The 26537-nt window shown below is 40.5% G+C and overlaps 2 protein-coding genes across 16 annotated transcripts in view; both read left to right on the top strand.

Annotated features, from left to right (window-relative positions):
- Positions 1–18870, top strand: part of trpm3 (transient receptor potential cation channel, subfamily M, member 3) — a 136527-nt gene extending 117657 nt beyond the window's left edge. For 4 of the 14 annotated variants that reach the window (XM_067520040.1, XM_067520042.1, XM_067520050.1 and 1 more), the window contains 11 exons: positions 126–354; positions 2076–2243; positions 4468–4608; positions 5982–6110; positions 6725–6976; positions 8044–8218; positions 8739–8867; positions 10394–10544; positions 11150–11343; positions 11580–11712; positions 12123–18870. In XM_067520040.1, the coding sequence (XP_067376141.1) occupies positions 126–354; positions 2076–2243; positions 4468–4608; positions 5982–6110; positions 6725–6976; positions 8044–8218; positions 8739–8867; positions 10394–10544; positions 11150–11343; positions 11580–11712; positions 12123–13743 (3322 nt within the window). In that variant the 3' untranslated portion in view covers positions 13744–18870. Of the gene's footprint in view, positions 1–125; positions 355–2075; positions 2280–4467; positions 4609–5981; positions 6111–6724; positions 6977–8043; positions 8219–8738; positions 8868–10393; positions 10545–11149; positions 11344–11579; positions 11713–12122 lie in introns of all 14 variants that reach the window. The other 10 variants (XM_067520038.1, XM_067520039.1, XM_067520043.1 and 7 more) reach the window with 3 other exon arrangements.
- A 2986-nt stretch (positions 18871–21856) lies between these two features.
- Positions 21857–26366, top strand: klf9 (Kruppel like factor 9). Of its 2 annotated transcripts, XM_067520057.1 has the most exons (3): positions 21857–22029; positions 22316–22678; positions 24337–26366. In XM_067520057.1, the coding sequence occupies exons 2-3, from the start codon at positions 22354–22356 to the stop codon at positions 24615–24617; spliced, it is 606 nt and encodes a 201-aa protein (XP_067376158.1). In that variant the 5' UTR covers positions 21857–22029; positions 22316–22353; the 3' UTR covers positions 24618–26366. The 2 variants fall into 2 exon arrangements, with proteins under 2 accessions (XP_067376158.1, XP_067376157.1); XM_067520056.1 differs by having other exon boundaries at positions 21859–22678.
- The last annotated feature ends 171 nt before the right edge of the window (positions 26367–26537 follow it).

The following is a 26537-nucleotide window of genomic DNA, read 5'->3' as shown; positions in this document are numbered from 1 at the left end:
AATTTGGGTACATGATCAGAGATTCTTTGATCAGTTCAAATAAATTTTCACAAGTGGGTAAAGTGTATTACTGTCTCAGTTTGTGCTTCCATGTGCCTATATATGTCCTGCATATAATTTCCCAGAGAGTTTGGCCAGCTGGCAGTGGAACTCCTAGACCAGTCCTATAAACAGGATGAGCAGATGGCCATGAAGCTGCTGACTTATGAACTGAAGAACTGGAGCAACGCCACCTGCCTGCAGCTGGCTGTAGCAGCCAAACACAGAGATTTCATCGCTCACACCTGCAGTCAGATGTTACTGACCGACATGTGGATGGGACGCTTGCGTATGCGCAAGAACTCAGGCCTAAAGGTAATAGAATAATATAATCTCATCTCCCTGAGAAACTCTCATAGATGCATCCCAAATCGCTCTTGTGGATTTGTTTAGTGGCTTACAGAAAATTCCCAGAGCTACCAGGTAGAAATGTGTGTATGTGAAGGGAGAGTCTTGCTGATTACCTTTCTGTAGAATGTGTCTGTGTAGTTACTTGTTAAATATATATGACTCAAATAAGACTAGTAAAAATGGAACTATTTATTCAGCATGTTCACGATTATATAATATCAACTCAAGATCTTAACTCTGGATTCTAGACAAATCCAAATAATGCAGTTAGGTTAATAACATGAAGTTGTTGAAACTTCCATAGTGTGTGTTTTAAGCCAGTTTAATTTTTCACGATGTTTCTGGCTTAAAAGTAAAAACACAATTGTACAACTGTACACGTTTGGAAACATTAGTGCAATGAATGTCTGGGTGGCTCTTCCTCTTTCTTTAACTTCCACCACAGCTTCATTAGTATAACCCTGCAAAGCTTTCTGTTAGGCCAGAGGGGACAGAAGAACTGACCTTAATTACTAAAAAAAACCTAAATGGTGTCCCACATTTATTACATTGAGGCTCATGTGGTGAACATCGTTTTGAGCCTAGGGGAGAGGTTTCAGTTAAGACTGGTGGTTGAGTTTTGAGCAGTTATTTCTTATGTGTGTTTTCCAGATGTCTGGCAGTAGGGTGATAGGACGCATCTGCTCAGATCAGAGGTTAAAGTTATTTATAATAAAGAGTTGTCCTGGGAGTTGTTATAGGGATGACTGGGTTCACACTCATTCATTTAGAGAGTAAGACAGGATGATGGGTCTGGCTGGCTAGCTAAGAGCAGGGGCAGGCTACAAGTGCTTTAAGTATGGTTTGGCCTTTTCAAGGGGGGGTGGGACGGATTGCATTGCTAAGGCAAGCTCACTGGAGCAGAAAGACAGAAAGGAAACCACAAGTGGAGCAAACAAGATTTAGTGCCCCTGGGAGTTCATGATATACAGCAAATAACATTGTCCAAATGTTGTCAGAATAATATGTGTCCACCTGTTTGAGTTGCTGTAGTTGTGAGGACAGTCAGCTTCTACACTTGACCACTTCAACTCATAACATTGGTATATTGACTTCTCAGCACATCAAAACTTCAGACAGATTATTGAAATCTTCACCTTTGATTCCTTGTCATGACTGTTGACAACAGTCTTCACTTTGGGCTGTGGTTAAAATAGTCGAATTTAGCAAATATAAACAAATTAAACAAAAACAGCTAAATTTCACAGGTCAGCCGAGATAATCAAGTGCACTGCTTTCACTCTTTTCCTTTGTTTTCACTTTCCCACTCTAGTAAAACCTCACTCTTGCTTTTGTTGTTTAACTATTACATAACTGAGGGGTCTACAGCACATCTGCCTCCTTTATATGCTGCGGGTGTGTGTCTCATGTGTTTTGGCAGCACAGTACTCTTGCTGTCTGTATGGACAAATGCTTTTATAAATGTCTTCAGTGATGAAGGCCCTCTCCTGAGCTGTCATAAATACCAAAGCTTTGCCATCCAGGCATCAGTGTGTGATTGTGAGGTCCTCACCAGGGTAAATTTGTGTTATAATAGTTTCACATGTGCGTGTCGTAGGCTGATTATGAAGATAGGATTGTCCCATACTATCTGTGTCCTTAGTTCTACTTTTTAACTTTCCTCTTCCTCCACCTCCATCATCCAGGTAATATTAGGGCTGCTTCTGCCACCATCTATCTTGAGTCTGGAGTTCAAGAACAAGGATGAGATGTCCTACATGCCCCAGGATCAGGAGGCCTACCTGCAGGAGAAAGAGGAGGAGGAGCCTGAAAAAACAGTCAAGGAGAAGGAGGACGAAGACATGGAGTTCACAGTAAGATCTTACTGTGAGACGCAGTACAACTCCGTGGTGAGAGAACCCACCTCAGCCCTGCATCTCAGAATCTATACACATCAAACTTGAGACAACACACATGCTTTTTTGAGAATATAAACTGATAATTAAGCACATAACCCAGAATTAGTGTCCATCGTTATTATCTCTTGTTGGCTAGTTATAAACAATGGTGTTGCTGGCCACAGCGAGATGACAACATGTGCACACATACACACACATACTTGTTTCTCTATTCTGGCCAACTGGATCCTTCCAGCCAAATCAGCCTTTACTGTTTCTCGTCGTCTCAGCAAAGACATGGTCGTGGAGTTGTAGCGTCTCAGTCTGTCGCCGCTTGTGGGTTCCCTTGTGTATGTTCTTCTTCCATCTTCTCTTCTACTCTGCCTTTCCTTTTTGGTCCCGCTCGTTCTTCGTTCAGCTCTCTCTTTGCTTCCTTACGTTTGTTTCTGTTGCTTTTGCACCGTTGTTTTTCAACTCTTCCCCTCTTCCTAGCTCTTTCTCTTTCTTCCCCCTTTCTCTCCTAGCTCAGTTCCGATTGAGGTACAGTACTGTATGCTAGCCGATTGCTGCCCCACACTCTCTCCCATCAGTGATGGCTTGCTGCAGCATACCACTCAGCATGTTGGCTGCTGAGCATGGGAGGCCCAGGCTTTGCATTATATAACTGTGTCCGCCTGCTGCTGCAGAGCCTAAATCATGCAAAGTCTGAGCACCTTCTCCCAGCTCACAGCAGAAGAGTTGGTCCATCTGCATAGACTTGGATGTACAGCAGGATTAGGGCTTGTTCCATTTCAATCCAATCAATTCTGGAGAGCCAAGATCCACTTTGTGTGTTTAAATAAAAACTGGAATTTGAAAAGCATTTTTAATGCACAAACTGGATTTTAGGTAGTGCCATTAGGTGATTGAACTGAAGTTGAAGGCCTTTCAGCTCCACTGTACATACTCTCCATCTGCATTAAGCACAGCCAGCAAACCAATGCAAAGATTCACAAAATGAGCCATTTTACACATGCAGTCCTTGAGGTGCAGTGTTGTTAAAAAAACATCCTGCTACCAGAGGATGCATTTGCAGTGAGCCCATCCTGTTGCTCTGGATTCTGTCTGTACGAATGCAAGCTCGGATACTTATGAATCACATAAAGATTCATACAGATGTACACACACTGCTGCACCACAGAGGGAGATTGTATTGTCCAATTCCTCAGATGCTTTAGAGAACCCCACTTTGATGGATGTGTGATAGCTCGTCTCCACTTGCTGAACAGATAATGTGCATGTCTAGTGCAGTACAATATGACAGTAAAGCATGGTGTAACTTGCACACTGGCATCTGAATCTGTTCACCCTGAAGGCCCTGTCTGTGTGTGCCTGGGACAAAACCTTCGATGTATATGTTTCACATATTCTGAAAAATGGAATAACCCCTTCATTCCTAACTGACCACGAGTTCTTCCTTGATTTCTTGCTCCTGCCATAGCAATGGTGTTTTCATTATTATACCTGGTCAATGGCCTGGGAACCTTGTCAAACTACTCAGTGCATATTTCGAATATTTGGATAGAGCTGTTAATGTTTTTATCTTTGCCCAGGTCGAGTATACTTTTAACATACAATGCAATTTCATAAATAAACTCCCTCAGAGGTCTCATGTTGCTTTGACATTAAGACCATGACCCATAAAAACAGTGGGCTCCAAACCCTCTCTCATGGATAAGGAAATGTGTCACAGATTGAAATTATATATATGTGTGTGTCTTATCTTTTTCTTTTGTCTTTCCTCTGTCATTGTCTTTGTCTCTCTTTTGCTTCTTAATTGTTGTCTGAGACACAAATCCATGAGTGTCTGTGTCATACCGTGTAACCAGCCCTCACCCAACACTCCACCTCAAACATACATTTCACATTTCGGAATGATGACATTGCCTGTGCTTGCATTTTTGATTAAGATATTAAAACTGTGCTTTAAACCATAATGTAACCCTCTCGCCCTCCCCACCTTCTCCCTCCCCCTTTTCTCTTTGTTTTTGGCTCTTCCCATCCTGTCTCCTCCCTTCCACATATTTGTATCACTCTCTTTCCACGCCCCACTCCTCCCTGTCTTTCCAATCCATCACATGTCCTGTTTCCCAAACTCTCCTTCCGTTTATCCCTTATACTTTTTGCTCCTTCGCTCCACGGGGGGTTTGCATTTGCCCAGGCAATGCTGGGCAAGGTGACCACAGAGACATCTAGAAAGAAGGATGTTGAGGAGGTTCAGCACCGCCACCGCCTCATCCCCATGGGACACAAGATATACGAGTTCTACAATGCTCCAATTGTGAAGTTCTGGTTTCATACGGTCAGTATTAGCTTCAGCAACACTACCTACATACCCAGCTTCTACTTGGCACTGTCTGAGTTTAGCGTATTTATGCAACAGCAGCAATGCTGGGTTCCCTGCCGTTAGTTCCTACTTCAGTGGTGCCTCTATTACTGTCATGCTCCTGTCCCAGCCTGTCATTACCCAGTTTTACTGCAAAAGATATGGTGAGATAAATGTAAGCAGTATGTTTATAAACTGTAGGAGAGTGAAGACGAGAAATAAGATAAAGATGACACAAGGACATTTGAAATTTCTGAGTCATGACGTACTCCGCACTAAACATTACAGTAAGTTGATATTTGATTTAATGCTGCAGAATGTTTACTTATGTGAGAAAGTAAGTGTTCAGGATGTGGGTTTTACATCTTTCTATACAGAACTATTCAACTAGTTTATGCAAATCTAGATGTCTTTGAAGTTTGTGGGTAGCTTGTGTTTTGTACAGTATCTGCCTGTGAGCGTATGTGTTGTATTTTCCGTAACTTGTCTTGGGCTATTTCAATTTGCTCAACGAATGGAAACATCTCTTTATCACTAGCAGGGATTTCAGAGTTTATTTATGTTGAGAAAATATTTTGACTGTCTTTTGTTTAATCCCATCTGCTTTTCTCTGGATCTATAGTTCTACCCTTTATGTTAAATGACAATATGCTTCTGATATTATCAGATGGTTGCGTTCTCAGGGTCAAACTTTACTTCATTACCAGGTTTGAAATCATATCCATCATTGACCTGCCTATAGCAAAATGAGTCAAACCTATTAAAATAATTAACTGAGCATGTAGGGCTGCTCCACTCACCTAACTGAATTTTAATTCAACATTAAGCACTGATTTTATTAGTTAAAGAATTATTATTATTAATTCATGAAAACCATATGCAAAAATAAATTTTACATTTTCATATGTTTAGTGTACATATGTCAGGCCATGACAACTTAATTTTGGGATAGTTAGGCTTGCATTATTATTGATCTTTGATCTAATCTGAATCTTGATGAGCCAAAATGCATAAATAAATGCAGGAAATTGTTAAGTGTAAACCTGACTGGGACTTAAATATATTCAGCTTCAGGAGACACATAATGGACAATTTCAGGCACACTGTGGAGGTACAGCAATCAGATTATCAAATGTGAAGAAACCTGAATTAAACAAAGATTTAATGAGGTCCAATCATTCCTTAAACAAGGTTTTAATTTGAGCAGTCACATACAAAACCCCTTTTCACCCTTTGAGCCATTTTGTATGCAGAAAGAATATAACTTATTTATTTATACACTCAAACAGAACCATATGGCCATAAATGTCATCCTGCTGATTTCCCCCTGCTGTTGTGCTTTCACATAGATGGCATATGTTGGCTACCTGATGTTGTTCAACTACATTGTTCTGGTCAAGATGGACCTATGGCCTTCTCCTCAAGAATGGATTGTCATCGCTTACATCTTCACCAACGGCATTGAGAAGATGAGAGAGGTAAAAAAGATTCTAGCAATGGTTGCGTGTAGATGTGCCCCATAAGTACAGAACTCTAATGAAAACAAAATAAAGAGTTGAATGTGGGCAGAGGCTACACATTGTGCCCATATCATAAAACGCCTCATAATAAATAGGGGAATTGCTGATCTGAAGCAGAAGCAGAAAGGGAAACTCAAGGGGTTGAGAGGAGGGGTTGAGAGGAGGGTATAAACGATGGCAGGAAACAGATATGGGTAAAGAAAAAAGAAAAAGTAAATAGAAAACGCATATGGCCTTATTTGATGTGGACTCAATGTCTAATTCAGCTTTACTCTATGGCTGTGTTTGTACTGTAAGTGTATGAAATGCATTAATCAGTCGTTCACAGCTGCAAAATACCTGCTCAGAAATTTTGATTCACTCATTGATGAACTCACACTGCCCTCTTATGGTGGTTGTGCTATAATGCATTCATATTTTTCTGTTCTTCTATTTCAGTCCCTGTGTGGGTTGGTATCCCGTTTACTCTTTAGTCGCTGTGTTTCTAAACACTTTTATCATCATCCCTGCAGATGATATTCAACCTCTTGTTTTTCTTTCTCTACTAATTTCCCCTCCTAACCCTCTTACAGATCCTGATGTCTGAGCCAGGAAAGTTGTTGCAGAAAGTGAAGGTGTGGCTGCAGGAGTATTGGAACATCACAGACCTCATGGCCATCCTCATATTCTCTGTGGGCATGGTTCTGCGTCTCCAGGAGCCACCGCTCATGAGCTATGGGCGGGTCATATATTGCGTTAACATCATCTATTGGTACATCCGGCTGCTTGACATCTTTGGAGTCAACAAGTACCTGGGTCCCTATGTGATGATGATTGGCAAAATGGTGAGACAAGACAAGCTCCGTCTGTCTTTCTGTCTTTTCACAGTAACTCACACGTTTTTCTCTTCACTTTTAACGGACTGTACCTTCTGACTTCACTCAGCATGATAACTGAATTCCATGATTACTGAAGTTTAATTTGGATGTGGTGGGCAGGGCCTGTCTCCATGGAGATTGTGTGGCTCTCAACCTTAATGTTTGATCTCAAAGAGCACAAGATCAGAACCTCTGATATGTACATAAAGACAAAACTAAAAAAGGGATCAAAGGCCCAAATTTGTATCTGTTTGATGTTCATGTCTTTGACATGAGCTGTGTACCACTGAACGCACACTCTTTTTGATATGATAATCAGCAATTAGAGGGAGGGAGCAATTTGCATTTGGTGACTTAATCAAGTAACTGCCATATACATAAGATGTTACAGCTCTCCAATAACTGGTCTGCAAATCACACAAGTTAAGAGTAATAAAGAAAAACAAATGCTGCATAAAGTAAAAAGCTGAAGCAGCCCCATCATTATCATGATTATAACAAAGTAATCATAGTTAGACTGACAACTTTAGCTCCAATTTTTCTGTAAAAATTGTGACTACATCTAAGATGTTTTTTATCTTTTGGGAAAGACTATGACTTACACCCTTATAAATTAGCTTATAAATTGGAATATAAATTAGCACAGGGGAAGTGTTTTCTCCCAATTCAGTTCGGAGTACTTCCAGAATCAATCTGGGAAACCAAATTAAATGCATTTTAAATATTGACTTCAGGTTTCATTGCAGAACAAACTAAAGTGAAGTTCGATTGACCAACTAAGACTCTGCGAGGGATAGTAATCAAAAAAGCAAATTCACACCATCATTCATCAAACTTTAACAGCAATTCTAGCTGTAACAGACCAGCACACTCTCTCTTTGCTTTGTTCCCCTGTTTGGCCTCATTACTGCTTTTTCAATGTATTCATTCATTCTTGTTTAATCATCGTTCCTTTCTTTAAACATTCATACTAACTGCTTCTTATTATTTCTCTTCTTATATACAACCTTACTCTATCCCCCTCCCTGTGTCAGATGATCGACATGATGTATTTTGTGATCATCATGTTGGTGGTGCTGATGAGTTTTGGGGTGGCACGGCAAGCTATCCTAAACCCTAATGAAGACCCATCCTGGATGCTAGCCAGGAACATCTTCTTTATGCCTTACTGGATGATATACGGAGAAGTGTTTGCTGACCAGATTGACCGTAAGTTCTAGGCCAGAGTATAAGAGCTACTGAATAAACTTCATTTGTGTTCATTGTGTTTAGACATACAGACAGTGTTAGCCAAATAATTCCATTGGCGGTTAAAAAGATCCAGCAAGATCACCTAATATTGCATAAATATTCAAATATATTTTATTAGAAGAATTACACATCCAAAGATTTTGAAGAAGGGAAATTCCTGACAGATTGTGTTTCTATACCACTATCTTTGCATTATGGTTTTATGAAGTTACTCGGGTTCTTGCATCAGATTGTTGCCATTTAGAGTCACTTTGTCTTGATCTTTTTGGTCCCTGCATTATTTCATAGTGACATTTTCACTCAATATATCAGAAAGAGACTGAACGGTGTCTGTGAGAAAATGTCCTGAGAGTGAAAGTGTATTCCTGTGCTGTTTTGTTGTCTATATGTATGGTAGTATATATGATGGTGTGTACATATTGTGAGGCGTGGCCCAAAGAGAAGAGATCTGAAATAATGTTTTCATTCTTTGTTTCAGATAAGAATAGTAGGAAGTTACAGCAAAGGCTGAATGAAAAACTCTGGCTGGTCGAAAATTACTTACGAACTCACGGAAGCTGGCGTAATAATGGTCCATCCCACACTGCCCAGTGCAGTCAAAATTCCAGTAAATCTATAAACATAGACGTCAATTTAACCACATCTACCTGTCCCACCTCTTTCATCATCCTCACATTACCACCATGTCATGCCAACTCCTACCACTAGACGCCACTTGAGACAAAGTGTGCATGCAGCTCCACATGCTCTATGGTTAGAGTTGCCTTCATGTGTTGGCATCTGGGGTCAACTGCCACATATCAGCAGCATTTTCTGTGAAAAGAAAGATACCAGTCAAATCATGACCTGTTTTATGAGACTACCTAGCTTTTCAGTAGTTTGACCCAAGGCTATAACCTGTAAGCAACTTTTTTCCTGACTAATTTTGGTTCTGGCTTGCAAATGGCACTGTTACATGGCAGTAGCACTTTTCAAATTTTTTCTGCTGTCATTCTTATTTTTCTCCACATTCGAACAACAAGAGGAACTATCAAAGTCTTAATATTTGATATTCCTTGATTTATTTCCGTTGTTCATGAGTTAGTATAATTTGAAGAAGTGACCCTGCCATGTTAACACCATCTGTCACGTCAACCATGTCACCTTCCCCTTACGCCGGCTCAGCTTCTTACTGGACCAATTGCAACATTGCTAAATTTATTTCCATGAATATAACCCACATTTAACATACTAAACCATTGAAACTGAAACGTAAATATCACATTGTACAGGAATAATCAAAAATAAACACATCAACACCAGAACATATTTATCAGCCACCTTTCATCGTCTATAATCTGTTTTTTCACGTGGTTCAGTTGTCAGAGTTTTTAAATCCAAATTTTTAAGGTTAAAAAAAAACAGCAACAACAATTAATTACTTCAGTTCTCTGTCTTTGGGCTGCATTGTGTGAAACAATTGAATCAATGATGAACATAACTATAATGAATCTCAAAGGCAAACAAACAAAGAACAAATGCTGAATGTTCCCTAGATCACAGCAACTGAACCATCACAGATGGAAAAAACATACTATGTATCCTAAGTACATCAAATGATTCAGAGCAATCAACCATTGCTGAATGAAGCTATGGCTCACACATGTGACAATATATTTAAAACATTGGCTACATGTTTAAATATATTGGGAACACAAATTGTGATGATACATGATGAATGTGTTTTTATGTATTTTGTTTTCAGATGCACATTTTCTGAACATAGGCCCCTGCCATAATAATATCCACTCTGTCTCTAGTTCCCTCTTTAAGAAAAGAAGCATAACAATGTATTATGCTTCTTGTTTGTTTGCAAAATATGTAGTTATGCATTTTGTGTGGTATTTTCAGGTCTGCTTGTCTCTTTGTTTGTTGGGTCCTGTACATTTCTATGAATGTTTTCTTTTTATTTTATTATAGTTTTTAGCTTTGACTTCTCTTGAGTGTACACTTTCATCTGTCTATGTTCTGTGTCTGCATGTCTTCATAGTTTTTGTGAACGTTTTCTACTATTGTGATGGATTCAAGACTCAAAAGACATTGTTTGCCTTGAATTAACTTGTATGTGTGTGTTTATTTTTTGGTGTTGTGCAGCCCCCTGTGGGCAGAACATTACTACAGATGATGGGGGGGTGGTGGCTCTGCCTCCCTGTAAGACAGGTGCCTGGATTGTCCCAGCCATCATGGCCTGCTATCTGCTGGTGGCCAACATACTGCTAGTCAACCTGCTCATAGCTGTGTTCAAGTACGTAAACTCTAATAGTTTCAGTCTGCCACCTTTAATAATTGACAGATACCTCAGGATCTGAAACATGCTTATTTTGGCAGCATAATGATAATGATGACATAACTGAGTTCTGTGTGTGTGTGTGTGTGTGTGTGTGTGTGTGTGTGTGTGTGTGTGTGTGTGTGTGTGTGTGTGTGTGTGAGAAAGAGAGAGAAAAGAGAAACAACACGAGCTTCTGTTTTGGCTGTGTTAAGCCGCAGTCATTAGAGGCTAGTAGCACATTTGATGGGATGGTGCTTCTTCCATAGAGACATTATCATGCTAATGATCTGCTATTGTGTCACTGAATAATCTATGTTGCAAGGGTGATCATACTGTTTTCATCATTTGTTAGAGTAGTTAATGAGACGTGCAAATAAAAAAACAAAAAAACAAAACAATAGCAAAATTGTTTAATCGCATTATATTTTGGTCTCTGCTGCATTAATTTCTCCACATACACTTTGGAGTCTGAATTTGCCTTTGCAATATAGCTATAATTAGCACATGATCTGACTTTATTCAGTTTACTAAAATTTATTTATTGGTATGGCATTTTTGGCTGTGGCTGTCCACCTTTATAGTAATACATTCTTCGAGGTGAAGTCCATTTCCAACCAGGTTTGGAAGTTTCAGCGCTATCAGCTCATTATGACCTTCCATGAGCGCCCAGTCCTTCCTCCACCTCTCATCATCTTCAGCCACATAACCATGGTCCTCAAGCACCTGTGTTGTCGCTGGCGCAAGCATGACGACGACGAAAGGGATTATGGACTGAGTAAGTGACAGATAAAACTGAGGATGGACATGACCGTGTGAGCATGAGTTTATTCAGAGCTGTAGCTGGTTCCGATCACTGTACATTATTTTCATTCATATTCTGTTGTTAGTGCTTTAGCAGTGTTTTTGAAATAATAATGATTCCAAATAATTAGCACAGTGTTTGTAATTTGGACATTCCAGACATTATTAGTTTATTACCCTAAACACTTTTACTGTCCCTTTTGTCTGCAGAGCTTTTCATCACAGAGGATGAGTTAAAGAAAGTCCATGACTTTGAAGAGCAATGTATCGAGGAGTACTTCAGAGAAAAAGACGACAGATTCCATTCCTCTAATGATGAGCGGATCAGAGTCACTTCTGAAAGGTCACACAATGCTACGCTGAACAAATATGTCTGTATTTTGCCCTTCTAGCAATAGTTCTCATACGTCATTATTGATATTATTTTCCTTTGTCTTTTGGTCAAGAGAGCAACAACACACAGCAACTTGAGAGGAAAAAGACAATCTGATAACACATAAACGGCATTTAGAATTTCACATGCTGCAGGATAGTACACACAGCTTAGAGACTACACATTATAGAATAATCCTCGGACGACAGTGAGTTGTAGAACTCACTTGTATTCCTTGTTTATCCCTAAATACCACTGTGTGCCATTTCAGCCAATTCTGTCCCTGGAAACAATTTTGTTTTGTTGTCTTTTCAGCACAGTATGTCCCTGTTATTCTTATCTTTAATGTCTTTTGTTTCCTTTTTTCTCTACTCTATCAGGGTGGAGAACATGGCAATGCGTCTGGAGGAAGTCAATGAGAGGGAACATTTCATGAAGGCGTCACTGCAGACTGTTGATATTCGCCTGGCCCAAATGGAGGAGCTGATTGGACGGATTGCAGTAGCGCTGGAGCGTGTGACAGGGGTTGAACGGGGTGAGGTCAACAAAGTGCGTTCCCGTACTTCATCTGACTGCACAGACTCTGCATACATACTCCGCCAGGGTGAGTGCCCAGAAGCAGCATACATCCTTCGTCAAAGTAGCTTTAACAGCACAGAGGGGAATACTTACCGCTTACAGGAGGCCCTGGAGGGAACAACTGAAGGCTCCATGTCCCCTCCTACTCCTACTGGCATAGCTACACGGACAAGGAGCCAGTCATTTTATGTTGGAGTGGGTCGTGGCAGTGAACGTTCAAGTGGAGCTGAACGAGCCGAGAACTTCTTCAAAGAGCGCTCACTCAGTCTTCACCGAGCAAACAGCTCCCAATCTGTCTCCTCATCTGCGGCCCCCAAGGAGTCTAAGCCCCTTCCCCTGGCGACGCTGTCGGTCTCCCAGCAGCACCGTCCATCATCATGCATTGATATCTATGTCTCAACTTCTGAGGAGGTGGGGCCTGCGGAGGTCTTTCTGGATCCTCTCCGTGTGATCCCACAGCTCCAGAGAGACTCCTCCGTGCAGTCTGACACCATGGAGACGGTGCTGCAGGGAGGCCGGGACTTCAGCAGCGCTGCAACCAGCGGTTTGGGCGACAGGCTCTCGGAGGGCGGCGCAGGCAGCAGCGGCACGGCTGGAGCAATGTTTGATGACAGTGCAGCGGCCGATTTGTCATTTTGTTCTGCCCACCTTTTACCAGACGCTTCCTTAGCTCCTTGGGACACAGAACCATCACCACCTCCCTCAGCAGGGCTGCTTGAACGCTCTAAGAGCAGCCGCTACCTCTCTACAGCAGGCACAGCATTTCTAGATGAGCCTCCTCTAGTCAAATCCCACAGCCTCATGTTCACACCTAGAGGATGTTACGGTGGAATGGGGGCAGGAGTTCAGGTAAAAGCTGCAGAGTACACCAGCATTACTGACTGCATTGATACACGCTGTGTCTCAGCTCCATACACTCCTGCAGAACGCTCACAGTCCCCCGGAGGATCCACCTCATTCCCCTTTGATAAGCCGTCAGACATTGGTTCCTCTCACCCAGAGAGAGAGGCAGAGCTTAGTCATACAGAGTCTGATCCAGAGGACCCTGAGGACCTGATTCCAGCCCCTGGCACCCCTCGCCTAGGGGGTCTTGGTGGGCCTGGCGGAGCTCCTCTCTGCTCCCCCTTCTCCAAGCTAGAGCGAGCAAACAGCTGCTCCTCAGATGACTCCCATCCTTCTGTCACACTGGCCCCTCCGCACAGGAAGAGCCTGTCAGTGAGTGAGAGGATGGAGAGGGGACCGGGTCTGGGGGGAGACAGGGGGCCTGGGCCAGGGGGGCGGGGTCTGGCAGGAACCAGAAACCCCTTCCTCAGGAGTAAGTCTGGAGCACGGCCTGAAGCAGCCAAGACTGACAGCCTCTCCATGAGAAAGCTAGCCACTCCATCCGCTTTTCGCAGCTTTGAGAGACAGAATTACACGTGACAACACTGGTCAGTATGCTCACACACTGGGGCCAGGGAGGATACCTGAAAGGGCCACAGGCAAACGTGGAAGCAGGGTGAAGTTTCCCTTAGATGCTGATGTGGAGCAGATCTACAGTTTCAATGTTTTAGGTTAGAAAAGACTAGTATTTGTTCATAGTCAGTGCTGGAGGGCAACTTTACTCTAAATGATGAGTCAGGGGGCAAGTATAGGTTATTTTGGGTCCCATTGTACACCAGTCCAAAACTAAGAGCTATGAATCTAGACTAGTTCTTACCTCCTCTTGTAGCTAAGATAACTCAATGGAAGGTGTAATTGTACTGTATGTCTTCCACCCACCTTCACATCAAGTGGACATCTGTCACTCTGTTACATCACACATCAAAACATGTTAGAGAAAAAGCAAACTGTTACTCGTACCTGCATTAAATGGTAGAAAGTGTCAAGTCTGAGAGATGGAGAGAAGAAAAACAATTTGGTGTTCGCAGAGAGTCACACAATTTTCACTTCAAATACATTTTCCTCACTTCATACAATCCTGACTCCACCTTGTAAAACCCCAGCATTAGAAAACAGAAAGAAGATAAGATGTCTGGCTGTATCATAAAGGATTCAGTGTCATCTTTGGAACCACTGAGGACTATTGTCCCTCTTGGATGCACTGGATGTGGCTGTAACATAGCAACTAATTACCTCTGGATACACAAATACACCTTTCAATTAATCAATATTTATCACTTTAAAAAAAACAACAACAACATTTGTCTATTGTTCACATATTGTAGCATATTTACTGAATCTGTTTCTTGTTTTGCCAGTTCAGCTAGAAAAAGAAAGAACTTACTCCAGTCAAAAGAAGTCGATCACATGTCTTTAGTCACAGCTATCCAATGTCAGCGGTCTGTGCATGCAGTGACTGGAACTCAGTTGATTAGCCATGTGATAAGTGTGAAAAGCTCAGTTATTATCAGGATAAAGCAAGAAACAACATGTGAAGACTGAAATTAGCAGGTGTCAACAATCTTGTGCTTGGTGGACTGATTTAAGGCATAAGCCTGAATGAAATAAAGAGAGTAAATGAGGGTAGCCAGTATGCTAAAGGCCAAAGCATAGGAAAGGAAATAAGAAAGAAGGGTTTTATGAAGTGCATATAGACATTCACATGTATATTTTCATGTCTGCACACATTCACAGTCAGTGAAATCACACCTATCACTAGAAAACCTGATCCTCAGACATGAACTGAGAGCTTTAACAAGTGCAATTGCAAAAAAAATGGGGACAAGAGGCCTCTGTTAGCCTTTTTGAGAAGCAAAGCTTGCTGGGTAAACCTGATGTGAACCTTCTTTGCCTGCACCTAACACCAAAAATCCTTCCACTCAACCAGCTGTAGCCCTCCTCCTTCAGGTTTTGACAGTGGCATATATTGCAATGATCTTACATCCATCTTTACCTAATGATCCGTCCTTCATTTATTCCATAAATATCATTTGCTTCTCTCTTGTATTTGTTTACTTGCATTCAAAGCCAGCCACTGCAAAAGAAGGCTTTAAAAAACAGTGACTAAGTCCATCATCTGAAGATCGAAATCATGTCAACTGGCATTTATTCTTCTTAGTTAGAAAGGTTTCGCTACTTATCCAAGCAGCTTCTTCAGTCTGAATAAAGTGCTTATGGAACCTAATCATATCCTCTAGATTAGGCCTTTGTTCCACCCTGGCCTGAATAGGCTTGTTAAGCTTGGAGGCGGGAACAGGGTGGAGTCATCAAGATGTAACGATTACAACCCTAACCCCCTAAACTCCTGAGTAAATGTGTGAAGTGGTCTTAATTTTTCTGGGGACGGATGAAAGGGCAGCATGAAAAATGACACCTGAGTGAAGATCAAGATCCAGGAGATACAGGCTTTTAATGCAGTTGACAACAACATCAAGTTCATCAGGGAGGACACCAATGACAACAGATTGGCCTTCCTGGACTGCACAGTGAACGTTGGGCTTTGTGGCAATCTAGAAATTGAAATCTAAAGGAAACACCTGGACCGGTACCCACAGTTTGACTCCCACCACCCACTGCAACACAAACTAAGAGTCATCAGGTCCCTGCACCACAGTGCAAAGCCCTAAAATAACTTGGTTCCCTAGCCACTTTATTCAGACGGAAGAAGCTGCTTGGATGCTTGGAAGTAGTGAAATGTTTTTTAACCAAGAGGAAAGAGGATTCAATCTTCAGATAAACAAACTTGGATGATTGAGAATCTTCACCCACATAAATCCATAATAAATCACATACAGGTCAAGGACAGTTTTAGAAGGCAGAGCTTAATTATAAATGTACTTTAAAGAAAAAAAGTTGAGAATAAGCTGCAAAGTTTATGCATTTTTAATTGAGATTTAAGAAAGGTGGGACTTGAAGGAGGAATCACAGAGTTGGTAAAAGATGAAATCCAGTGTTTCAAAACCTCTCTCTCTTTTTTATAAGAAGAAGTCTGGAAGGGGAGAAGATGTCCTACTCTGATAGCTTTGTAAAGATAAGATTCTGTAGGTGAAAATAATAGAATTCTTACAGATTTTTTTATGTTGTTTTATATTTAATCACTATTACAATTAAGTTTAATCATGTTGCATTTATTTTGAGATTGATTCTACTTATTGACATTCTCTTGCTCATAATTGATAATTACAGTAAATGCCTGTTTGAATGACAAAATTAATATTTATATCTTCTCAGTGATATTTTTGTCAGATTTTGAGTATTTTCTAATTAAGCTTTTAAATTTAATAAATCGTGATGACCATCTACATGCACTAAATGCTGATGTATTATATAATTTATTAATTATAGGGTTGTCTTATATACTGTACATTTCATATTTAAAGTATTTAAAGTAGTTTTTATTGTTATGCCGCTTATGAGAATTTTCTATTGTAATGTTGACATGGCAATACGCAGTTGCCAGTATACCAAACTTTTGGTGCCTTTTTGGCATGGATGGAGTATGTGCAGACTGAAGTGATTCAAATATCTGTGAAATTTCTCATCTTTCTCTTTCCTTAATCATATCATATCAGTACTTATTTCCAACATGTTCCTTTTTCAGACCTTTATTCTCTTTAAACACTTCTCACACAGAGTAGGAGGGTTGTTGTTCTTGGTAGACTCTATCATTGTTTGTACGGACATTTGTTTGAATCAATTAAAACACACATACAAAGAGGTTCTCACTGAGAGTAACGGTTTCATAAATGAAGAAATAACTATTTGCACATAAAAATGAGACGGGAAGTTGTGTCACCATAAAGTTGTTGCTGTTGTAGTTTGTCTATTTTCTTGCTTAAACTGAATGAATTTACTTTTGTCTCTGTCACAACCAAATGTAGTTGATGATCCAGACTGTTCATAGTAACTTTCCAACATTAGAGGGGTATTCCAGCAATTCAATACTGCACCTTATTTACAGGATTCTGGTTTTTAAAAGTGATGCAAATATCAAAGCAGCAAATATTGACCTATCCTTTTTTGGGGATGTGTGTCCAATATGGGTTTAACTGGATTCTGCAATTCCCATAGTGCAAACGAATAGCATCTTTTGATGTACCTTCTCTGGATGACTAAGGCATTCATTCTTCAAATTTTTAGCGGCCAATAATAAATATTTTCTTTGGCACATGTGAACTCTCAAGCCTCAGCAAATATCAGGGTTATTTTTCCAGACCTCAGAAGACTACTACATCTACATTACACAACTGTGTTCATGATAAGTAACCTGGCATTTATATTTTAAACCAGTGGAATACCCCTTTAATCCGAGTAAGTATAACATCAACACTGTGGACACATGGTCAGTATGATCATGTAATTTGGACAGATTGGGAAGTAACACAGATTTATAGCTGTTTAGTACATTTGAAGTATGAGATTTTCAATTTACTCAACAGATTTGCGTGTTTTAGAGGGGAAAGGCTGACCCCAAGTCAGTGCTCAGGGACAACATTACCACAGTGATGCAAGGTAGTATGTACATCATAAAGTGGTGCTGGACAGAAAGAATGAAAGAAATATATGACTGTCTTCAGCAGAAGGCTTCACATTAATCACTGTGCTTCACGAGTCTAACCCAGAAACTTCGGGTATCATATAGGGAAACTGTAAATTAAAACTGTGGTTTATGTCTTCACAAATGGCAATAGTATATGAATGAACTTTAAATTCCCCAAAGTACAAATAATTAGTATTTTTTTTAGGTTTATGTATAATTTAGTAATAATAGAAACGACTTTAGTGATGAACAAATTATCTTTACAGACTGAACCAAACTTTGCCAAACCAAATGGATACAAGCTAAGTTGTGCTCTACTGACCTGTGGTGTATGCAGATATGGCAGCCAAGGGTTATACAGCTCAACGCAGCTTTGCATCCCTAAGTAAAAAAACAGATGTCTGACTCCAAGTTTAGATGCTTTTTACTTTTTAAAATAGAATATATTTATCTTGCCAGTAGTGAAAAAATAAATGACATATGTCTTATTCATCTTAGTCCAGGGCACTGCCAAACACCTGTGTACATGATTCTAATTACTGCTTTGTGATATGCTGACATGGCTGTTAATGGGCAGGCTTTTATGGGAAGTGTGCACGTCTGCAGTATGTTTGTTTGCGCATTAACTGGGTGGTAGCCCAGACATGTCGATGACTCTTATAACAAGGAGGCATGCCAACACAACACAATTTTAAGGAATCTCAATGTACAGTATTTTTTAAATATTTTGCTACACTGTATCCTACAGTTTTTTGGATTCATAATCATATGATGATAATTTGCTTCCCTCTTATGATGACCTGTGACTCATAAGCTAAAGAGAGCTGACGCACATTTTTTTTCTGCAATAATAGCTGATATTGTACTTTTGCAACTGAAAGGGACCTAGCCGTTTGATGGTCACAATTTATTTTATTTTTATTTAAATGCATGCAGTTCTTCCATTCAGAGTGTACAGAGGTGCCCTGTAAAGATAACTCAAAGAAAGACACAGAGAGGTTATAATCTGAAATTGAAATAGTAAGTATTTGGATGCAAATACAAATCTATATTCTTCAATGTGAATAGGATCATGTCTGGCATGCATTGTTAAATAAACAATTAAATAGATTGGTACTTTGTGTCTCGCCTGTCTTTGCTTTATCTGCATATTTAATAGATAATTAATAGATAAAGATATTGCCATGCCTGTTCTGTGCATGACACAAATCTATGTTATCTTATCAGGAAAATGTAGGATTATCGGTTTGTTTTCATGAAACGAAAAAGAAAGAAAAACAGAGACGTGTTTCCCACACACCCAAGCTAGTACGAACACACACAGAAAAACACACAGAAAAGACCGATGTTGCTTATATTGATTAATAAAATAAAGTTAATCTAATCTGTATGGATTAATGATTGGGGACATCTACATTTCTGTGAGTCCCTTTCATGGCTCCTATCCATGAAGTTATGCAGCACATCACACAAGCTGTTCTGCAGTTTTGGCATGATGTCAATCCTCCTTGGCTGCTGAGACATGATTGGGACAGGTGCTGCTTGGTGGACAGTAATTGTGTTGTCCCATGAGACTGAAATATTGACTTGGACTGATACCAAAAGAGAATAACAAACGATTGTTGGATTTCTATTAAACTTGTACTACATCAATTAGATGTAAGTTAACCTCTAAGGTATTTCTTGAGTTGAAGTGTGAGTCTTGATTGCATTCTGTGGTAACATACAGATGTAACAAAGTCTCTTGCACCATATCTCTTACAATAAAATGCCACATGCACTACAACATATGCCATGTCTCTGTCTCTGACACTACTTGTCTCCTTAAAAAAGAAAATTATAAGCTTCATGTCCTACGTTTTTATGGAGTTTGAATAGATGAATACAGTGATGAAATATATTAACTACTCTATTTCCTAACTTAAGAACTTAAGTGGTAATAATATACACTTTCTGTCACTGTGACTGTATTGACTCCTAAAGTGAATAATGTAATATAAGCGTGTTTATTTAATGGCTAAGAATCATGAGCACTGTGCTCGACACGCTGCTGCCTCCGGTCTGTCCTCTCTGTCCTCCTCTTCCTCTGCACCCTCGTCTTATCTTTCTGCCTGAGGGTGTGTGGCACGATTCATTTAAGGGAACTGCTACTCCGCAAGGGAAGGGACGTTCTGTTCTGTACTGAGATTACGCACGTGCCCCTTTCCTTCTTTCTGGCACAATGTATTGCGGGCACGCGCCCGCCTGCACACTTAGAAATATAATAGAAAAACAACTTCGTCACAGTCAGCGCAACAGCGTGACCCAGATGCGATGCACGCTCTTCAACTATTGCACTTTGGTGAGAAGGGAAGCGGGGAGCAAGAACAGCTGAACAGCTCCTCCTCTTCCACTGAAATGTTTACTGGGGCTGCAGAGTACACGTCCGGCCAAGACCCCAGTTTCAACCAGGTTGTTTTTTCCTGGAAATGTAGGAGTCCTCTCACCAAATCAAGCAAAGCGGAGGCGGAGTTCCAGCGCGGATTGGGCCGTGCAGTCCCTGTTTGGATGTGCACGCATAGGAGCTTTCACCGTCTTACCGTCTGAGCAGAGTGGACACTTAAATTATGGGATGGCAATAAATCTGCTTTTACAGACAGACAGACAGATACGGTTCAGCCGAAACTTAAGAGTTTTTTTGACATAGGAGTGGCTTTCTTCTCTGCCTGTTATTTATTCATTTATTGTCCTTTTGGCTTATCCCGTGAGCCTCAGCGGATCATTTTCAGCATGTTGATTGTTATTATTATAACTGTTTATAATATCCCCCCCCCCCCCAAACAAAAAATAAAATAAACGATCCCAAAAATGTAGTCTATGAGACACCAGTTACTGCTTTAAGTAGCTAAAAATGTGGAAAGCAAAGGACCGTGAAAGCAAATGGAAACATTTTGCAGTTGCACTTGTTGGCACCGATCTGTGTCAACAACAGCCGCTTATAGACTCTGGCCTGAACGTGAACCTCGCGGTATGACCTTGACTGGCTGCAATGCATCTAATTTGTCCACTCAAAAAATGTAAACTGTGGGAGCTTCAGGGGTTGCTGAGGGTGCGATGGTGAGCATGTCTGTTCTTGAGCAACCCTAACGGCTATAGTCTTTATCTATAGGCCTTTATGTGGGTTTCATGCACAAACTTAGCCTTATAGACTTGTGATAAGCCTGTATCCTATAAATCTATAAACCCAAACCCTTTTGCTACATTTAAATGTAAACCAATTTATGCATGTGTATATAACAATAAAACATGTTTTCATGTACAAAAATAAGGTTTACAGGGTTCTCCAATAAGCAGCAGTGTCCACTCTCAGCAGTTGTTGGCAGTAGCGTGAAGCTGGGGGCGTACTGTGATTCTGAACCCAGCCCCCCGTTTTTGACGCGGCAGTGCCTCTTTATAGTGTGTCGGAAATCTGATCTCTCCGTTCGGTAGAAAATGCAATTTCAGTCAGTAAAGAATTTGGATTTAAATTGCTGTGGTAGAATAAATTACATTTATAATGCTATTTTGCTCTCCACGTTTCCTTTCTATAAAGTCAAGAAACACCTCATAAATTATCAGTAGTGTTTTCTTAAATCTTTCCCTAGTGGCATCAAATAATCATTTAATTCCGACTGCAGACATATTTGTGGTGATGTTTAAGATAGGCAGACAACATTTGCTGATGGTGCATTTTACACTCTTTAAAACCCCGCGGTATAGCACACATTCGTTAGTTTTTTTCAAAGTTAACGCAAAAGTTTGTAATAACTATGGAACTAGCTCTCAGTCATACGATTATGACATATGTATTAGTATTTTAGATAGGAGTGCTTAGGTACGCAGCAATTTTAGCTGCAGCTGAAATACTTATTTTGGATTATGTATTTATATGTGCCTGAAGGCAGCATCAGTCTAGTCCAGCCCTTCGGTTCGTCTGTGATTGGTCCAGTCTCCCCTCACTCAATCTCTTGAACAGTCAATTCCAAAAAACGAGTCACGTTTCATCTCAGCCAATCACAGCCCTCTTTTATTATGACACCGTGGGATTCCGCGAAATTGTTTCTTATAGTTGAGAGAAGTGTTCCTCCTAATAAAATAGGACAAGTTGACGCATGTGTGTGAGCGCACCGAGGGGCGGAATACACGCAGACGCAATAACACGATCGGCAAACGCAGAACCTTTTGACCCGGGATGTAGAGAAAAAGGATCCAGAAGCAGAAGGACAAAAGTAAGTGCCGGGAGACGATTCAGACAGTTCAGTGATTTTTCCTGGAGGGGGGGTTGGTTATTTTAACCGCCCTGCAACCTCAACAAGAAAACGCAGCCTATGCGGAATAGTCACATTGAAGACGACACGTGTGGATGGTTAAGTGCATGTTTCCTGGGAGGAGTGTGGACTGATTACTTTATTGCCTCCGCTTTGACAGATTGTTTTAAAATATAAAGCCATATACATTGGTTATTGTCTCCACCCGGATCTGCTGTAGTGATGTCGGAGCTTGATGTCTCTGCAGACTGTGTCCCCAGCCGACAGCCGGGGCGGACAGAGGACATGCCTAAAGAGAACCAGGAGCACAGGACGTTATTGATGGTGGCAATGATTTTATTGGACCTGAACAAATGCAGTCCATCAAACGCCATCAGCGCGGGAGGCAGCAGATGCCTCGGGGGAAGCGACGCCAGCACACAGGAGAAGGTGGAGCGGCCAAGTTGCCGGTTAAGTCCCGGGGACAGCCGGGGCACTGTGAGACCCAAACAGTCCCGGAGCAAGACGAGACAGGAGGGTCCAGAGAAGAGGCACCTCTGCCCGTTTATCGGCTGCGGGAAGATGTACGGCAAGTCGTCCCATCTTAAAGCCCACCTAAGGGTGCACACCGGTAAGTGGAAGCTGGAGCTGGGTGGAGGGGGGGGCACGCCTACAACTAATGGCTCGGTTGACTCGAAAACTTGACCACTTGTGAAATTATTTTTTACACTGGTCAAAACTCAAAAATAGTATTTTATTGTGACGCCAAACGTTGTATATAAGTGACATCTGTAAAAATGAAATAAGCCTAAGAGGTACAACACTAAGAATATGACGTCATTATTAGTCTAATTTGATGTAACAGGGTTGGTATCAAGGCCCTTTGTCCACGTTGGTCTATGTTAAGAGTGATAAGGGAGAGACCACATGGTCCTGCGAATGAATAACAGGTTACAGGAAAGACAGTCCCATGAATTTGTCCCTGCTGGGGGTCTGACTAGGGTTAGAGAAATGGCTGAGAGTGGAGGGGGGCGTGTGTGAGATAGAGGGGGTGTATTTTAATGTTCTGTTGACGCCGACCCACACTGAGCTCTGGGAACACCGCGTACTGCCGCCCATATTTGTGATGCACAGAGGATCTGCAATAAGAATCCTACATCACACTGAGCCATGATGTTACCCAAACACTAACATCATTGTTATCACTCGCGTGTGATCTAACAGGAGAGACATCATCTTTGTGTTAACAGCGAGGAAATGTTCTGTACATTTTGACATTTTGGCTTTTGATTCACATGCAGGTCACTGCGACACTGTTGTACCCACATGTTCTTGTCCGGAGGTAACCTTTCTGCACCACTACTTCCTCATACGTCACCCTCCTCCCCTCCCGTCACATTGTAAACAAGAGCAGGCATGTGGTTTAGGGCAACACGTGGAGAAGGGGGTGGGGGTAGTCATACACGTTTTTTGTTTTTTTGTTTTTGTTTTTCAGGAGAATCTTGTCATGACTCACCATTGCAATATGTTCTGTTAATGTTCCTAGAAAATGCTGTTTGTAGAGTTTTAGTTTGCCAAAACGTTTTGTTTTTTTGTTTGTATTTATAGTGAAGCTTTCTGCTCGTTCTCTCACTTATAAATTGTTACGTGTGTTCTTATTTTGGTTAGGAGCACACCTCTCTCTTTCAAGGGAATTCAAATTATGTTTTTGAATGAGCATGTGAACTGGGATGATAACAGAGTTAAAGCTCTAATGAAGGTCAAACTTAAAGTTTGTTTAGGGTCCAGGTCTAGGTTCCTGGTGTTGAAACAGTCTTTTACACAACATTGCCCCTCCCTCCCAAATAAGTCTATTTATATTTCTGTTATTGGAGTTTCATAACTGTTTGTTCTTATGTATCGGGACAATGACCTCTCTGGGGTTCATTTTACCCCAAACCTGAAAGCATCGTTTAGTATCAAAGTCTTGTTTTTAGGTAGAAATATATTTGTTCATACACAGAATATGTATTTAATTTTGTGTAACATGCTTTGTGGTCTTTTTTGTATTTGTCACCATTATTAAATGTTGGAAAGGAAGGGATTATCACTTTCATTTTTTTCTATATAATAAAAAATATAAATATAGAAAACATGATATTATTTATATTTATTTTTATACATCTTACATCTGTGGTCCCCAAACAGTGTTGAAGAACAAAATGACCATTTTAAAGTTGGAGCTTGTGATATCAGTGTAATCAAATGAAAGTTAAAGTAATGTAAGACAACACTTGTGCGTCTCCTCAGGTGAGCGCCCCTTCGCGTGTACCTGGCAAGACTGTGGGAAGAAGTTCTCCCGATCAGATGAGCTGACACGTCACTACCGCACACACACTGGGGAGAAGCGCTTCAACTGTCCAATGTGTGACAAGTGCTTCATGAGGAGTGACCATCTGACTAAACATGCACGCCGACACACAGGCTTCCATCCCAGCATGCTCCTGGGCTCCAGTGCGGCCAAAAGACGCCGCTGCTCCATGTCTGTGTCGTCGTCTGAGTCTGGAGACCAAAGCCCTGCAGGGGTGTGAGACTCACTTACACACTGTAGATAGAAAGGCAAACACAGACACACCCGTGTGTGTGGCGGGTGTGCACATAAAATCCCTCTGAGTCAGACAGTTCAACCAGCTAGACAACGATTCAGTTTTCCTACGTCTTATGTAATATGGAGAAAAAAAAACCTGACTTAATCAAACCAGAGCTTCCCCCTTTTATTCTCTGGGGTGACTGGTATTTATTAGCAGTTATTCAGGGTCTGTCAGGCAGGTCTAGATGTTTTGCTTTTTGTAATAATTTTCCTTTGTGTTGTATGATTTTTTTCTAAAAGGATCTGCCATCCAAATTGTATTAAAGTGCATATATAGTTTTCAGAAACACTACATGTGTTCACTTTGCATGACAGATTTATTTTGCAAGTGAAGCTGGTAAAAAGACTACAAATCAGCAAAATTGAGATACCCCCCTTGTGTCGAAAAATTGGGAATTCAGCAGTTCTTTAACACAATTGCACAAATAGATAAATACCTGTACAGTTTCTTTTCTGTCAAAGACAAGGTGAATGTCCAGTATTACAGTATTATCATGTAAATAGTTTAAACAGAGTACCGTTTAGGTAGATGGTATACTCAATATTCTGTAGTTAAGTGAATATTAGAACGTAATAAGATAAAGCTATAATATAGAGAAATACAGAGTTGGGTATTGATCAGCTCTACTGTGAGCTTGTCGGTGAAGGCTGTGTCGAAACATAACTGTGGTCCCATGATGATAAACTTTAAATATTTGCAACTAAGGACATACTTTGGAAGGCCCGTAGAGCATGAGCAAATGAGCATACGCGTCTCAATTTGTGTTGTTTTTTCAGGCTTGAATTTTAAATAGCGCAGGAAAACATAACAGGGTATAGCTTTTTAAAAATAGAGTGGGAATTGTTCATTTTCACCTGCAGTTGAAGCACTTTTTGGTGTCAAGACTGTGATTCATGCAGAAGTGTGTAAACCGTGAGCAAGGACATCTGTGCCTTTTAAGGGTTTTGTAGCAGAGAGGAATTTGTACATTATCAACCTTTAGAAATACTACCTGAATGAACAAATTATTTATGCTGATATTAAATACTTTCAATATGAACGACTGTCTGTTATACCAAGAGTGCCAGCTGCTGTACATTGAAACAAACCTGTGTTTACTCTGGGTCTGGACTGCGTTTTATCAGGGAATAATGTGATGCAAGGTCATTTCTATCAACACCCTCTGGTGGTGATATGGAAGCACAACATGTCTCACAACAGAAATTAATCGAATCGTTTCAATTTTCTGTCCTAGGCAGCATGCTCTGTTGACAAGTTTGATAAACATTTAATTCCATCATGTAGCATGATTGTATGTGTTTGTTTGGTGCACTGCATTATTTGTTTGTCTAGTAATTTTTTATATTACTAATGGGATTCAGATTATTTGTCCACTAAAGGAGCTCGAAACATTGTCAATGTCATTTGTTTTCTTTTTATACCTGCCTACATATTGCATTTAAAACATCCAGTATTTTAGAGTGTAAAGTGAGGCATTGTTAACTTTGTAGGAGACAAGCTACAGAAGTGAAAATCTATTCCTCTCTGGCATTATGACAACTGTAATTAGATGTTGGTGCCTTCAGACTGAAACTCTTACTTCTGATCATATTGTATTGTAATCAGGGACTGTAAAAGCAGGCTCCATGTTATTGCAATATACATAATTACTGATTAAAAGTTTTAGCATTAAATTCTTTGCTTTCTAAACATGTGCTTATTACTTCCTTTGTACATCACACCAGTAACATGGAGTTCATAAAGTATAAATAAAAGAAATCCCATTCTATATTAGACTAAGTCATTATATATATATATATATATATATATATATATATATATATATATATATATATATTGACTCAGTCTAATATAGAATGG

The sequence above is a fragment of the Channa argus genome, chromosome 11 (genome assembly GCF_033026475.1).
Source record: "Channa argus isolate prfri chromosome 11, Channa argus male v1.0, whole genome shotgun sequence".
Lineage (NCBI taxonomy): Eukaryota > Metazoa > Chordata > Actinopteri > Anabantiformes > Channidae > Channa > Channa argus.
This window is presented reverse-complemented; position numbering and strand designations above follow the sequence as displayed.

Bases quoted from the DNA above. Each gene is read 5' to 3' on its own strand.
- klf9 (XM_067520056.1), top strand. From the start codon at position 22,291: ATGTCGGAGCTTGATGTCTCTGCAGACTGTGTCCCCAGCCGACAGCCG. The intron at 22,679-24,336 runs GTAAGTGGAAGC...GCGTCTCCTCAG, and splicing joins CCACCTAAGGGTGCACACCG to GTGAGCGCCCCTTCGCGTGT.